The sequence below is a fragment of the Sclerotinia sclerotiorum genome, genomic scaffold (genome assembly GCF_000146945.2).
Source record: "Sclerotinia sclerotiorum 1980 UF-70 scaffold_16 genomic scaffold, whole genome shotgun sequence".
NCBI lineage: Eukaryota > Fungi > Ascomycota > Leotiomycetes > Helotiales > Sclerotiniaceae > Sclerotinia > Sclerotinia sclerotiorum.
In genome coordinates, this window is record NW_001820820.1 from 755,462 (window position 1) to 770,044 (window position 14,583).

Here is a 14,583-nt window from a genome sequence, read left to right on the forward strand (position 1 = left end):
TTTTATTTCTTTTTATGTGAAGCTCATCCGATAAGAATGAGGGCGGGGTTTCTTATCAGGCACACTAACTTCCTTGGTGGGGTGCAAGTCAAGTTCCTATAACTTCAATAAAATTCGAAGCTATCAATTGGAGCATCTGTAAATTTACTAGGTATCCTCATCATGCCAGACAAGGACGCAGGTACTCCGAGAGTCTTTCTCATTCGACAGTAAGTGTTTGCTTATAGTTGATCGAAACGTCCTTCCGTAAATCTGCCAAGGCATGATTATACTTCAATTTCCTCACTCCGATGCAATCGAAATAGATACTGGATACTGACTCTGTGTCAGTGGTAAGTCACTTGTGGCTGTTTTACTATTATAGTTCATACTATCGATAAGATGATTTGAACTCGCAAACATCTTTTAAGGAAATCAAAGAATTGCATAATCAATTTTCTAACCCCATCATGTATCAGGCGAGACAGAATGGACCATCTCAGGTCGCTACACAGGCCGAAGTGATATTCCCCTAACTCCCCATGGAGAAAAGCAAGTTTCCTCTTCCGCAGGCGTTCTAGTTGGTCCAGGCAAGATTATCGATCCATCCAAACTCGCCCACCTATTCATAAGTCCACGAACTCGAGCTCGTCGCACATTCGAGATTCTCTTTGACGGAAATACACAGAAGGAACTTGAAAATAAAACAGAGATTACTGAAGATATCCGGGAATGGGAATACGGTACCTATGAGGGGCTTCTTACTGCTCAGATCCGAGCCGCTAGAAAGGAGAAGGGCTTGGATAGTGAGAGGCCGTGGAACATTTGGCTTGATGGTTGTGAAGAGGGGGAAACGGCAGCTGAGGTATCGAATCGCTTGGATTCGGTGATTGCGAAGATTCGTGAAATTCAGGCACCTTACATGCATGGGGAGAAAGGTGTAGATGTTGTGCTGATTGCTCATGGACATATCTTGAGAGCTTTTGCGAAAAGATGGATTGGATTTGAGATGGGGAGAGCACTACCTATGATGCTTGAACCTGGAGCTGTGGGAGTGTTGAGTTATGAACATCATAAAGTTGATGAGCCGGCCTTCTTGCTAGGTGTGAATATGGGCGCCAGCGAGGTGTAGAAATAGAAGTCCTCGATCGAAACGTTGGACTGGATAGAGAAATTATGCAAATGCTTTAGCTACTGTATATATACTTCTTTTTGCAAATTTTGGGGTATCATGATTTTCGTTTAAAAGTGTACAAGAACAGTCCCTCTCTAGTAAAAGTCTCTCTATCTTGATCCTCAATTTCTTCCACTAAGAACTTCTTCTTTGCATTTTTCATGAACTGCATATCTGCTCTCCTTCTCTTCTTAAAACAGAAATAGATAACTGCATCCTTTGATAACTCTAAAAGCTCTTCCAGGGTCTGAAGAAGTAACGGAAACGCCGGTTCGAAATAGACGCAATCAGCTGCTAGGATAACATCTGGTTTATCTTTCACTACTAGCTCCGGTAATGGTTCACCCCTATAATTTTGATCAGAGAAACGAACATTACCATGAATAACACTGGTTAACATACCAATTTAAAATCAACGGCTCAACTTTCGACTCGAGTTCATTAAGAGAAACGTTCCTCTTCATAAGTTCAAACATGACTTCCATATCTGAAAGTATCAATGGATGTTGAAGATCACATGCAAGAGCCACAGCTAATCCCACCAAACCACCACCAGCCCCAAGTTCGAGTCTGGATCCTCATTAGTTCACGAAATTGAAAACTTTTGTAATGGGGATAGAAACATACATTCTAGCATCTTTCAAAGAATCTCTTTGATACCGTAACATATGCTGCCCAAGCACCATACCAGCAGGCCATAGTTGACCACCACATCCTTTGGAAAGATCTTCGTGAAGCTTGAGTGGGGGTTCGAGAAGACCGGAAAAGTTTACAGTGCTGGTTGTTGCGGCTTTATAGGTAGGAAGGGGGGCGAGATCAATTCCTATTGCTAGTGGTGAGAACTCTGGGGAGGGAGACCTAGAAATCATTTTGGTTATTTTAAAAATTTAGAAAAAGCCTATAAGTGGATGGGCATTGTTGTCGCGGGTTTGATATTGCCCCACCATCCCACCAGGAATTCTGCCAGGTTATGTAAGTTGCATCGCATGATTAAATTCACCGCCTAAGATTGATAGCCAAAAATGCTCATCCCTTCTTCCACCAGTGATCTTATCCTCCCTGTCACAATCCTTTCTCACGCACCAAAAGGATATCTCCCTGGCCTGGACAATTGGATATACTCGGCAAGGAATGCTACCATCGAATAATGATGCAGGATTTGCTCCTAAAGGGACGTTTGAGGATTTAAACAATCCTGGATACTAACTACACTTTGTGACCTTTTGACCTCCCTCTATTGCTATTGGGACACCGCGAACTATCTCAGGTAGTTATCTGAGAGGATTGAACTTTGGAAAAAAGATCTAAGAATGGCATGAGAATGTTTTCTCGACAATTTCTTACTTTCTCTCAAACTTGCCACAAGATGTTGCTCACTTCAGTGGGGCTGGTCAAGGAATTTGAATAGTCTATGTATAGCCTCAAATCAGCATGTCAACCTCCGTTAAACAATATTTCGATTATCTGATAAGGCAGGGGTATGATACTATCTTACCCCTTACGTCACGATGGATGTCGAACTCCAGGTAAGGTAATGCCTATAGACAAATCTCCCTCTACTGCGCCTTTAGAATACCTAACGATGGCAAGTCCCTGATATCTAACTTTTCCCATGTCGAATTTCCCCTCCGTCGCTGTTTTCATGTAAAAGATTATGTTGACATGTATTATTTCTCATCCTGTATGCAAGTAGTATCTTCATCTGGACTCATTGAGAATAACATCTGCAAGACTCTCTGGATATGGCACTGAGGACCACTCTGTCTGCTATTGCCGTCTTTGGAGCAGTCGCTGATGCTATACCGTCAATCGCATACCCGGTCAATGCCCAATTCCCTCCTATCGCGCGTGTGTCATCACCATACTCATATACATTCCCTCAATCAACATTTACTTCAACATCCCCTCTCAGATACAGCTTGTCAGGCTCACCTCAGTGGCTCTCCATCGACACCACTTCTCGAACATTATCAGGCATACCATCTAGTAGTGATGTTGGGACTGGAACGGTGACAGAAATCACTTTTGGAGTGATCGCAAGCGACTCGTCTGGATCTATCACCTCAAATACTACTCTAGTTGTTTCAAAGAACTCACCACCGTCGATTAAGATACCAGCGCAATTACAACTCTCTTCACAGGGACCATTCTCAGCACCTTCTACGCTGTTATACCACCCTTCATCACCATTCGAGATCAGCTTCGACCCGGCAACATTCTCTAGTAGTGGCGGAACAAATCTTAAATACTATGCATTGTCAGCCGATGACACACCTCTGCCTTCCTGGGTTCTGTTTGATGATCGTACACTTACTTTCAGTGGTCAAACTCCAGAGTATGCTTCTCTCATACAACCACCCCAAACTTTCGGTATTCAGCTTATTGCTTCGGACGTAGCTGGATACTCTGGAGCATCTATTCCCTTCAACATCAGGGTTGGGGTACACCTCCTGGCATTTAGCACAGTAAACTCTGTTGTCAACGCAACACCAGGGGTGGAGGTTAATTGCACAGGTTTAGAGAATAGCCTTCAGCTCGATGGACAGCCTGCCAATGATTCAAACATAGTCTCTGTTACAGCTCAAACACCGGAATGGCTTACCTTCGATAATAATACTCTCAGCCTGACAGGAACACCGCCATCCGATGCCATTTCGTACAACGTCTCTGTGCAAGCAGTGGATATATATGGGGATAATGTCAATACTGTGGTCTTCATCAAAATAGCTACCGCATTATTCGTTGGTCCCATCAAAGATGTGAATGCAACCATTGGTTCTAAGTTCTCCTTTAGCTTTGGTGCCTACATCGAAAACACTTACGATACTACGTTGACGGCTCAAGTATCTCCACCAACAGATTGGATATATTTTGATGCTCATGGCTTTGTGATATCCGGGAAGGTGCCTATCTCTGCCAAGCCTTCCAATATCAATATTACGCTCACAGCAATCTCTAAAACATCAAAGCGCAGCAACTCTGAATCTTTCAGCTTAGCCATTCAGGCTTCAGATGGCAGCTCACCTACCGGCTCAGATTCCACTCCATCATCATCGTCGGGTACATCTGCAACCTCTGGCAGCAATCACTCTGCAAGCAAAGACATGAGCAAAGGAGAGATAGCAGCAATTGTGGTCCCGATACTAATCGTCTTTATAGCACTCATTCTCTGTCTGTTTTATTATCGAAAACGGCGTAATTCCTCGATACGTTCGGGAGGACCTTCCAAAGAAGATATATCAGGTCCTTTAAAAAGCACGTCTAGCATAGAACGCACATTCTCTGCTAAAAAGATTGCACCACTTCAAATCGATACGTCCGGTTTTTCTATTGATGCTAGTTCTAGTGTTTATACGTCGACCACGCCCAACTTTGTGGTTCATGAAAACCGGCAATCACTCCGGCGCTCTCAGACTTTGGTCCCAAAATCCCAAGTCCGCGAATCTCAAGGCTCGGGAAATCGGGCAAGGGCATACTCGGAAAATGCTTTGAATAAGACTCCCAATGGGAGTACGTGGAGAGATACTCAGGATACTGGTTATACTTTTGACTCGTCGGGAACGAATAGTAGTAACATGCTTCAGCGAAATTATTCAAATTATTCAAGGAAGGGACATACGAGACGATCGCAGTATGTTACAAGCAACGATTCAAGGCTGAGGGATAGTGAAACGAGTCAACTTGGTAATCAAAGCCTTCTTGGCACCAATGCTTCAGATGGTACAATATTGAACCTATCGGACAGCAATTTCTCCTCATCTCCCTTGGATAGTTTCTCTGTGCTTTCAGGAGACTGGAGTAAGGCTGCACGGGCACCTCTTGCACCACGACAAAACAAGCAAGGTCAGAATACCGATAGAAGACGTGCCCATCGAAAATCAACAACTAGAAATCTCAACTTCGCAATGGCAGACGGTTTAGACAAGAGAATAAGTGGACTAGGTCATGGGGCTCGAGAATCATCATCCTCATTTGATAATGCCCCAGGAAATAGGGGAAGTATAGGCCATGGTCAACACCCAAGTTTTGTGCGTAATTCTCGCACTTGGAGAACGGTCAACACGATTGATACTGACGCTGATAAACATCGAAGTGCGACGAGTGTATACTCAACCGCCGCAACCGATCTCCTAAAATTTGGATACACAACTGTTTCACCAACTGCAGGCAAGGAAATGACAAGTATCAAAACAGTACCTAAAAGTCCTCGACCACCAGCACCAATCTGGGAACAGGAGACGGGAGGAAGTAGTAGGATGTCCTACAACGGCATTAACACTCGACCCGTCTCCCGACGCGGCGGCGTTTCTCCATTTTTCGGCGGTGGTGGAATGGCCTCAGTCCGTCGAAAAGCAAGAAGAAGTTATGCGGATTCTCCCACTGTTCCTGAAGAAGTACATATAGGCAATGAAGTCAAAGCCGCCGGGACAGGAATCAATAATGATACATTGGGAATAACATATCCTAATGGCTATTCCAGCGCTAAAGAAGGAACGCGGCAATTACGTTCTTACATTCAAGCTACGTTTAGTAAATCGAGACTTAAGGGCAGCGATAGTTTGGCGAGTATGGATAGTCGTTTTGAGAGTGTTTCGAATAGTATGCAGGAATTGCAGATGAAAGGTGACGCGAAAAGTCAGGGGGATGTATCGCAGAGTCAAAGTCGGCATGCACAACTTCATGAGATGGATAGAAGAGAACGGGAAATGGGAACGGGAAGAGGAGTAAGACAAGCAAACATAGAAACGGAGACGGGAAGCGATGTCTTTCCCAGTGAATTCAGCGCAGGTAGTTGGGAAAGTATTGGTGAAAGCACGGATGTGGATTCGCAGCCGAATTTCATTAGGCATGGAACCGAGGGGACAGTTCCACAGGTACCCCAACTCCCTGCTCTTGGTTTAGGGAGTAGTGGAACTGGTACTGATGGTGGTATTGGAGCAAGAGGAAGAAGTAATACACTCGCCATCCCCTCCTCTCCTTTCCTTCCAAACCCTTTTACTCCTGACCTGGGCGCATCCGAAACGCAAAGCGCATTTCAAAATCACTCTTTTCGGCGCTCCACAGAAACGGACCTCAAACAGAATATTCAGCGAGACAAAAACGAAAGGGATAGAGAAGCTCGAGAGGAAAGTCCAACGATAGGGAATCTAATGGTAGGCCCTAATGCACGAATGGTAATGGGAGCGGGAAGGAGACCAATTAGTGTGGATACGAGGGAGAATAAGAGGATCAGTAGTACGAAGGCGAAGATCCGAAGGCATGGGGAGGGTGGGGAGAGTGTGGTTATGCTCGGGAGTTTTGGGGGAAGTGTGGGGGTTGCCAGTCCGCCACCTAGTAGGGGCAAAGGTGGAGGGGGAAATGGGATGGGAATGGGAAAAAGTTATAGAGGGAGTGAGGGAGATTTTAGTGCTTATATTTAAGAATTCGGAAAGGCGCATCGAAAATGGGAAATGGGAAATGGGAAATGGGAAATGGGAAATGGGAAATGGGAAATGGGAAATGGGAAGTGGGAAATGGGAAATGGGAAGTGGGAAATGGGAAATGGGAAATGGGAGGTTGGATATTGTGTTCGGGTTTGCATTGGCTAAATGTCATGTATCGTGTTAAGGAGTTTGCACATGATTACTTGGGTAATAATAAGAGTATCAAAATTTAGTTATTTGTAAATTGAGGAATGAAATAATGAATTCAAAATTCGAAGCATGTTTGTGTAACAGAAGAAAATAATATGATTGACCCAGCTTCTGCCGGTGCTTACTATTAGATAACTCTCTGACCTTCTCAGGGTACTCTATGTAAAATTTACCATTTCTCACCACTGGTTTTGAAGTGGATAATGGCTATATTTTGTGCACCTGTGAGAGTGAGCACCATCTGATTTGGTCTTGTCACATGTAGTCACGTGATATCGACTTTTCAAGCATTGTGGTGTAGATGGAGTTATCAGCCAGGAGCGCGAGAACTATCATTGAAAAAATCCAGATTTTTACCTTGAATAAATTTTAGTTGTGGCAGCATAACATATCTTCCGTACACTTTGCTAGTTTTGCTACCTTCAACTCCACGATTTCTTTCACTCTCCAACCACAATCACCATTCCATTGCAAAATGGCCCCACAGAACAATAGTACTCATGCAGAGATATGGGACGATTCCACACTTGTGAACTCGTGGAATGAAGCTCTAGAAGAATATGAGGTAAATAATTCAAGACTGATGATGTGGATATTGCTAATACCAAACAGAAGTATCATAGTATTCATGCTCGAGGGGAAAAAGTTGAGGATGTGTTGAAGGTGTTTGAGAACCAAAGTAATGGATTGTAAGTCATCAGTTCGCTTTAGTTTTATGTCAATCACTGACCTTTCTCAGGGAAGGAATGATGGATGAAGATGGTGGGGAGATCGTTGAAGAACATTTGAAGGAGAATGTTATTGAGCAAAGCGAGTTTGAAAAAATAGAAGATCATACTCCCACGGACACCAGACCTAAAGTAAGCATTGAAAACGATCACTGATATACATTTTGACTAAATGTTATATCCTTCAGGTTGGTGAACAACCTACCGGTACAGCAAAAGAGAGCAAATCTCAACCTCCATCTTCAAAAGCTCCAACACTGCCACCACAGTTAATTGGCCAAGGTGAGATGTGCAATCGCCCTTGATACATGTAAGGCTCAGGCTGACGTGGAGTTCTCATACAGTTCACGATGAAAACCTTAAGAATTTACTTATGTCCTGGTACTATGCTGGCTACTACACGGGACTTTATGAAGGCCAACAGCAGAAAGAGACCAATAAGGGCACTTAACAAGCACAAGTTATAAGAACGAATTCCGTATGTAGGAACAATCGTCGCTATTACGAGTGTCTGTGACACGGATAGTTTGAACCATCTGATCTTATTCAACGGGAGCATTAAGATCTGGGATCGGTACGAAGTCCGAGCTGTGCCATACCGTGCCATTCTGGCAGATGTCAAAAAGTTTGAAGGATGATCTTCATGGTAGCTTAGAAGCTCCAATGTTACAGCAGGTATAGAGACATGTATTATATGGTTTCATGAATCATGATTGACCTCGGGTACCTACATTGTGCGCATTGACCGAAGTTACTCGTCTCTTATCATCATACGATTTCATCGCCGGGGGAGTTTACTTTAATGCTTATGATGAGATGTGGGATAGGAAGTCCTGCTTTCGATACCGATGATGGTGAACGCCTTACTCTTCAATGCCGGGGGGGAGCGACCACCGTTCTAATCTACATAGGATATCAACCTTACCGAAGACATTTATGAGCATAGCTGCAATGAAATGATTACTTTCATCCTGACCCCAGCATCCGGAAAACATCAGATGAATGGATTCCTTCCAATTCAACCCTCCGTGCGTCTCCCACCAATCATCAGACCAAAGTTCTCCCCGGAGCCTCTTTACATCATCGAATCTAATGTTGCAGACATTAATAACTTCAAAAAGATTTTAACGTTGACATTTATCCCATGTCCAGTTACTTTTCGTCCCAATATGACAGCTGAGACAAATCTGGTACGCGCCACAGGAGGTCCCAAAACAACAAATGTTAGGGCTGGATCAGGGTAAAATGTCCCTGTGGAGCAAAGATTGGACTTCAATATAGGCTGTGCTATAGGCTGTCAACATGGTATTCAGCGACTTTTGGCGTTAAAATACAGGGATGGAAGACTAAAAATTATCTTGTGTTTGGGCTTGGCATTGATGACAAGGGTTTCCACCACATCTTCATCCAAACCTCGTTTCTAAAACTTTGGAACTTTTGGCATAGAACCTGATCAGGGCTCCCGGTAGTAACTTTCTTTTTCTGATGGCAGTAAAGTTGAATTTGAGCCGGACAAGTACGTCTCCGAGTGGTACGATAAATCCTGGAGGCTTCTCGACCCCTTCACCAAATCGTTTCGACTAAGGATGTTCGAAGCAAGTGCTTTTATTTTGTCTTTGAGCCGTATTATTACATCTTTTATGAATGGATTAATATCAAGACCGTTCCCCAGACCTAGTGCAATCTTCCTCTCATTCTATCATTCTTGAACTTGTGAAGACTTTTATTCACCCTTCTTTTAGTCTCCTATTAATACTATCACGAGCAGGCACTCCCCAACTGACTACTTTACTACTTAAGTCAATTCACGATCATTACACAAGCCAAGACAGCTTTCATAGTTTAATTTTCTCCGCAGCGCGGTTTGCATATCACTCTTTCACATTCGTCTTATACATATACGACGTTCAGTCCTTATACTCTAATATATTAGTCATGAGATCTTCAGTCATCGCCGCATTATGCGCAGCACCATTAGCTTTGGCCGGCAATCTTCAGCGTGACTTGGTTGGACGCGGAGTGATTACGCCAGAGTTCATCGATAAATCATCGGAGCTTGTTGTCAAGGAGAAGGACATTAAAATTGTGCAAGCTAAGGGCGAGGACATCATCATCATCTGGACGAATAATGGTGGTGGAGCTGCCACTCAAACCTTAACGGATACTAAAACCGTTACTCAAGGAGCGGGTGCGGCAACACATACTGTCACAGTTGGTGGTGCGGCTGGTACTGTCTATACGCCGGACACAGTTTCCGCTGCCATTGGAGATATGGTTGTTTTCAATTTTGAAGCTAAAAACCACTCCCTCACACAATCGGGTTTTGCAACACCGTGTGAAAAGTTGGCTGATGGAATGGATACTGGGTTTGTTCCTAACGTGGACAATACCATCAATCCTCCTCCATCGATGGCTATGCAAGTCATGACAGATACTCCTCAATGTTAGTATAACGCATGTAAATTCTTTGGTAACAAATTCTAATACGAACACAGGGTTTTACTGCCGTCAAACTGGTCATTGCGGTTTAGGGATGGTTTTCAGTATTAATCCTACTGCCAACAAAAGCCAAGCCATGTTCAAAGCTATGGCTGTTGCACAAAATGGTACAGGAACCCTGAGTGCAATTCAAGGAGGAACTCCTTCCAGTGGTGCTAGCGCTGAAGCAGCCTCAAGTGCTGTAGCATCACCAGCATCACCAGCTGCTGCAGTGACAACAGTAGCTTCTGGGACTGGAACAACAGGTGCTGATGGAACATGCTCTTGTAGTTGTTTATGTGGACAGGCTGCTTTTCCCGATGCTGCTGTACAGGGTGTAGGAATGTTTGGTGGAATTTCTGGTCAGTATTGTTTCTTCTTTGTTTGAATCATATTTTTTGATTAATTCTAATAGCCATGTAGGTTCCATGCCAATGTCTTTACTCGAGAAATAAATGAATGCGTGTATGATGGTAGAGCACTGCTTCCTGATATACCCCAAGAATGACGCTAGAATCTGGGGATGGGACTTTCCTATGTTATGACGGTGATAGCAGTCACCCATAAAAGGCGTGACGCTTGGGAAAGAGGGATTTCCATGTATATGACTGGATCGTATGTTGGACCAGAGTTGTCAAAGATAAGAGATGGTGTATGAATTATTGTGATATGTCTTAATAGTTTTCTTTTATAATACCTCCTACAATATATATATAAACGAATAAATACAATATTTTCCTACTAGCATTATCGACTCAGTTTTTCCACTGAATGGCTCTTCCTACCATAAACGTTATTTGATAAAATAGAGATTGTGAATATTGTCAAAACGCAAGATTACGTCCATTCTCCAGTCTCAAATATTATTCATATCCCCACTCACTAAATTCTAAGGTTAAATCAAATGTTAAATTCTGGGTCCGTCCCATTTCAATGCTAAAATCTAAATGTATACATATGTCGTTGTTAGATTGTCAGAGCGAATATTTATATATATTTAAATACCTAGTGATAGAATCTCCCTAGAATGCCATTATATAGAGACATTCTATATATTCGTAAATCTTCCAAATCTCCGAATAATGATCATTCCAACACCAATTTTCCGGTACCTGACACTAACCTACCTGACACTAACTGTAATAAAACCCAAACTTTAAAATTAGCGTGTACAACTCCCCCAAAATCCCTGGGAATCATCCCCCGCCAAGCAGGCCAAGCCCCGCCATTCCCCATTTAGCACGTTCAATCACAACAGGAGGATCTCTGGCGACCTTTATTCATTTCTTTCACGAAGGTATTGTAGTGTTTCAAATAATCTTTTTGTAACTTCGTACCTTCTACTTCTTTCAGAGCAGATTCTTCATTTTTTTGCGTATTGCCGCTGTCCTCTCTTTACTACACAATCAATACAGACGTTCTTTAACTTACCCATATCGGTTTCTTTTCCTCTCATTACCTACTTTCTAACCCTCATTCCCGATTCATATTCTTCGATTCAATCCTTACAGCACATTCATTCCACTCATATCAAAAACCTAATCTTACAAACCTTACTCACTCACGGCAGTCGCAAAAATGCAAACTCCAACTCTCATCACCCTTACACTTTCCCTTCTCGCTCTCTCGGTATCAGCCACTCCACCCGCTTGTCTCCTCGCGGCCGTCAATGAACAAGCTACACCCTCTGATTTGAAAGCTCTTTGCGGAACGTTGGAAAATGCGGTTGTGGGAAATATTACAGAGAAATGTGTAAAGGAAACTTATGAGGAGGCTGTGAGCTCTTATAAGAGTACTTGTCTTGAGAAAGCGGGGGTTACAATTAGTGAGTTTTTCTTTTTGGTTAGGGGGACGTTTTTTGGGGGTGTAGGTTTGGAGGGGATTAGAGAGAGATATAAGGGAGGGAGGAGTAGTGGGATATGTTGAAGAAATTATGCGTGCTGTGGACTTGGTGCTTGGGAGATATTAGATAGGAAATAACTGAGGAAATAAAAGAAGTACAATGCTAACTAAACAACAGCAATTACATCATCATCATCTTCCTCCTCCTCCTCCTCCTCCGCCTCAGCCACAGCTACTGGCAAAACAACAGCATCCAGCTCAGCTACCGCAACCGCAAGTGGAAGCGGAGCAAAAACTACTAGTAGCGGAAGTGCAACTGGTACGAGTGGATCGACAGCTAGTGCAACAGGAAGTGCTGCTGCTGCAACTGTCACCGCTGCTGGAAATGCTGCTGGAGCTTTAGCTGTTCCTGGATTTTTAGGTGTCGTTGGATTAGTTGGTGCTTTTTTGTTCTAGAAGGAGTAGTTTTCTGATCTGAGGATGGAAAGGGAAATTTAGAGATGTGGGTGCGGAAGCTGAGAACTGAGGTGAGTGAGGAGGAAATGCAGATTTCTAGATCAGATGAAGATGAAGATAAAGATAAATTTGTGCATATTACATCACAGAGATACCAGGATAGTTTTTTTCTGCACTTTATTAGACAGACGAGCGAAGTTTAAGATGAGCATAATCGAAAAATCTAATCTAATCTAAATCGTGCTTTACATATTAAGTTTTCTCAAAACTATCAAATATTCTTTCTGTACATCTACAGTGTTGCGAAGATTCTAACTGAAGCAAGTAGATATTTTGTAATTCAAGATAGATAGGTGTCTAAGGATACCTACTATATCATAATCTATACCCTTCATACACCTACATTCGTTCAAGATGAATTAATTATATTTGAGAAGGGGAAGTAGGAGGAAATACCTGTAAGTTATATTAATATGGTGTTGAACTGGCGGTTGGTTGAGTCAATAGATAGATAGCCTTATGAGGAAGGTTAGTAGGTCAGGAAAGGAAGAATGTTGTAGAAGGGATATTTGAATACCTATGGAGAGTGAGGAGTGAGTGAGGAGTGAGGAATGAAGAGTAGATGGTACTCTTCATTTCATTCTTAGATGATTTGAGGGTGATATTTTGTCATTATTTCATTGTTTTGCTTTGCCTTGGAGGTGTACATCCTTAGATAATAATAGAGAGATGATCCGTAACTTGCAGGATCTTTGTTTGATTTTAATTTTTGTGATTTTACTAGCTATATAATACTAGTATGTAGGATGTAGCTGCCTCTACTTGTAGCCAAATAGATAGCCATCTATTAGAACTTTTGTTTATGTCTTAAATACTAAGTAGCATGTCCTTGATGATGTATGCATACTATTAGAGATTTGTCCCCCGTCCCCATGCTCTTTAATCAGCAGTCGAAGCAAAGCTTCTTTCATTCATCCACAGGACATTTACTATCATAATACCATCATTCAACCACCAGTAGCTTCCCTATAGAAACTCAAACTTCCATTTGCTCCCCCTGTAACAAACGCCTCGCTCCTGCCCTGTACTTTTGGCAACCATTTCACGGCCCAAAGCGCTTTATCCGTCTCACTGTGCGTAGCTACACAATTTCTACCCTCTACACTCCATACCTTTACTTTACCATCCCATGCACCGCTAGCCAGGTACTCACCTGTAAAACTCCAGTCTATGCTGAAAATCCATGCAGTGTGGCCGGTCATGTTAGCGACTTGTTCGCCATGGGCAACGGAGTAGAGGGCTATAGTTGCGGAGTCTCCAGCGGCTGCGAGATACGTAGATAGGGGTGAGAAGGCAATGGTGCGGATTGGTTGGACGAGACCTGGTTGTGTTAGTCCTATCTCCTACTTCTGCTGGCTGCTCCATCTCCTGAAAGAACTCACCAGGTAAACTATGTACCATCCTCCCGGTATCATTATTAAAAACATAAACACCCCCATTCTCATGCCCACTAGCCGTAAACCTTCCATCCGCACTAATATCCACACATAACCCAAAACTCCCCTTAGTCTCATACTCGCGAATTTTCTTGCCTACACTTTTCTTTCCCGCATTCTCTCCTTTCCCCTCTTCACCCACCTGTAATAAATCCCACACCCCAATCTTCCCATCTACATTTGTGCCCGCAAGAAATTGTCCATCTGCACTTAAAGCCAGCGCCCATATCTCCCCTGGTTTATTACCATCGAGAACATAACCATGATGCGACCATTCTTCCGCGGCGTTTTCGCTCTTAGACTCGCTATTGGTCCAAATACTCACTGTACCATCGAATCCGGCGGATGCAGCGACGGTTCCAGATCGCGAGGTGCAGATGTGGTGGCAGCCGAGTTTATGCGCGGGTAGTGATTGAGTGAGGGAGGGGGGTGTGGTGAGCGTGCTGTGGATTTTGAGGGTTGATGTGCCCGAGGCGGAGAGGATGGAGGTGGGCGTGACGGCGAGAGAGAAGATGTCGGTTTTGTGGGCTGGTGGTTGTGTTAGGATAGTGCTAGAGTTGAGGGGGATGTGGTAAGGGATGGTTGATGTGGAGGTGCGATTGGAGGGGTATTTGGATGGACTTACCATTATCGATCGTGTGCGTCGTCAAGTATTGTTTAGACTTTACATTGTTAGAGTAAAGATGGAGGTATTTTAGGGCTCACATACCATTGTCACCGGTTCATTTGAAAATCTAGGTATATGATTGTTGGAGAAGAATTGTGTTTGGTGGATGATGTAAACGAAGCTGAAGCTA

The 14,583-nt window shown here is 43.3% G+C and overlaps 8 protein-coding genes across 8 annotated transcripts; 5 read left to right on the top strand and 3 right to left on the bottom strand.

Annotated features, from left to right (window-relative positions):
* Nucleotides 1–162: 162 nt before the first annotated feature.
* Nucleotides 163–1,111, top strand: SS1G_10821 (hypothetical protein; the record flags this gene model as incomplete). The annotated part of the gene is made up of 2 exons (XM_001588324.1): nucleotides 163–181; nucleotides 459–1,111. 2 exons carry the CDS (start codon nucleotides 163–165, stop codon nucleotides 1,109–1,111), a joined length of 672 nt encoding a protein of 223 aa, XP_001588374.1.
* A 416-nt stretch (nucleotides 1,112–1,527) lies between these two features.
* SS1G_10822 (hypothetical protein) lies at nucleotides 1,528–2,022 on the bottom strand (the record flags this gene model as incomplete). The annotated part of the gene is made up of 2 exons (XM_001588325.1): nucleotides 1,528–1,723; nucleotides 1,781–2,022. 2 exons carry the CDS (start codon nucleotides 2,020–2,022, stop codon nucleotides 1,528–1,530), a joined length of 438 nt encoding a protein of 145 aa, XP_001588375.1.
* A 634-nt stretch (nucleotides 2,023–2,656) lies between these two features.
* SS1G_10823 (hypothetical protein) lies at nucleotides 2,657–3,926 on the bottom strand (the record flags this gene model as incomplete). The annotated part of the gene is made up of 3 exons (XM_001588326.1): nucleotides 2,657–2,787; nucleotides 3,134–3,401; nucleotides 3,756–3,926. 3 exons carry the CDS (start codon nucleotides 3,924–3,926, stop codon nucleotides 2,657–2,659), a joined length of 570 nt encoding a protein of 189 aa, XP_001588376.1.
* Nucleotides 3,927–5,058: 1,132 nt separating this feature from the next.
* Nucleotides 5,059–6,573, top strand: SS1G_10824 (predicted protein; the record flags this gene model as incomplete). Its single annotated transcript, XM_001588327.1, has 1 exon — nucleotides 5,059–6,573. The coding sequence occupies one exon, from the start codon at nucleotides 5,059–5,061 to the stop codon at nucleotides 6,571–6,573; it is 1,515 nt and encodes a 504-aa protein (XP_001588377.1).
* Nucleotides 6,574–7,261: 688 nt separating this feature from the next.
* On the top strand, nucleotides 7,262–7,965 carry SS1G_10825 (predicted protein; the record flags this gene model as incomplete). Its single annotated transcript, XM_001588328.1, has 5 exons — nucleotides 7,262–7,351; nucleotides 7,399–7,475; nucleotides 7,526–7,646; nucleotides 7,703–7,796; nucleotides 7,859–7,965. The coding sequence occupies 5 exons, from the start codon at nucleotides 7,262–7,264 to the stop codon at nucleotides 7,963–7,965; spliced, it is 489 nt and encodes a 162-aa protein (XP_001588378.1).
* Nucleotides 7,966–8,470: 505 nt separating this feature from the next.
* SS1G_10826 (hypothetical protein) lies at nucleotides 8,471–10,447 on the top strand (the record flags this gene model as incomplete). Its single annotated transcript, XM_001588329.1, has 5 exons — nucleotides 8,471–8,704; nucleotides 8,961–8,982; nucleotides 9,448–9,957; nucleotides 10,010–10,354; nucleotides 10,416–10,447. The coding sequence occupies 5 exons, from the start codon at nucleotides 8,471–8,473 to the stop codon at nucleotides 10,445–10,447; spliced, it is 1,143 nt and encodes a 380-aa protein (XP_001588379.1).
* A 1,123-nt stretch (nucleotides 10,448–11,570) lies between these two features.
* SS1G_10827 (predicted protein) lies at nucleotides 11,571–12,290 on the top strand (the record flags this gene model as incomplete). Its single annotated transcript, XM_001588330.1, has 2 exons — nucleotides 11,571–11,817; nucleotides 12,013–12,290. The coding sequence occupies 2 exons, from the start codon at nucleotides 11,571–11,573 to the stop codon at nucleotides 12,288–12,290; spliced, it is 525 nt and encodes a 174-aa protein (XP_001588380.1).
* A 1,007-nt stretch (nucleotides 12,291–13,297) lies between these two features.
* SS1G_10828 (hypothetical protein) lies at nucleotides 13,298–14,498 on the bottom strand (the record flags this gene model as incomplete). Its single annotated transcript, XM_001588331.1, has 4 exons — nucleotides 13,298–13,671; nucleotides 13,733–14,314; nucleotides 14,412–14,448; nucleotides 14,496–14,498. 4 exons carry the CDS (start codon nucleotides 14,496–14,498, stop codon nucleotides 13,298–13,300), a joined length of 996 nt encoding a protein of 331 aa, XP_001588381.1.
* Between the last annotated feature and the right edge of the window lie 85 nt (nucleotides 14,499–14,583).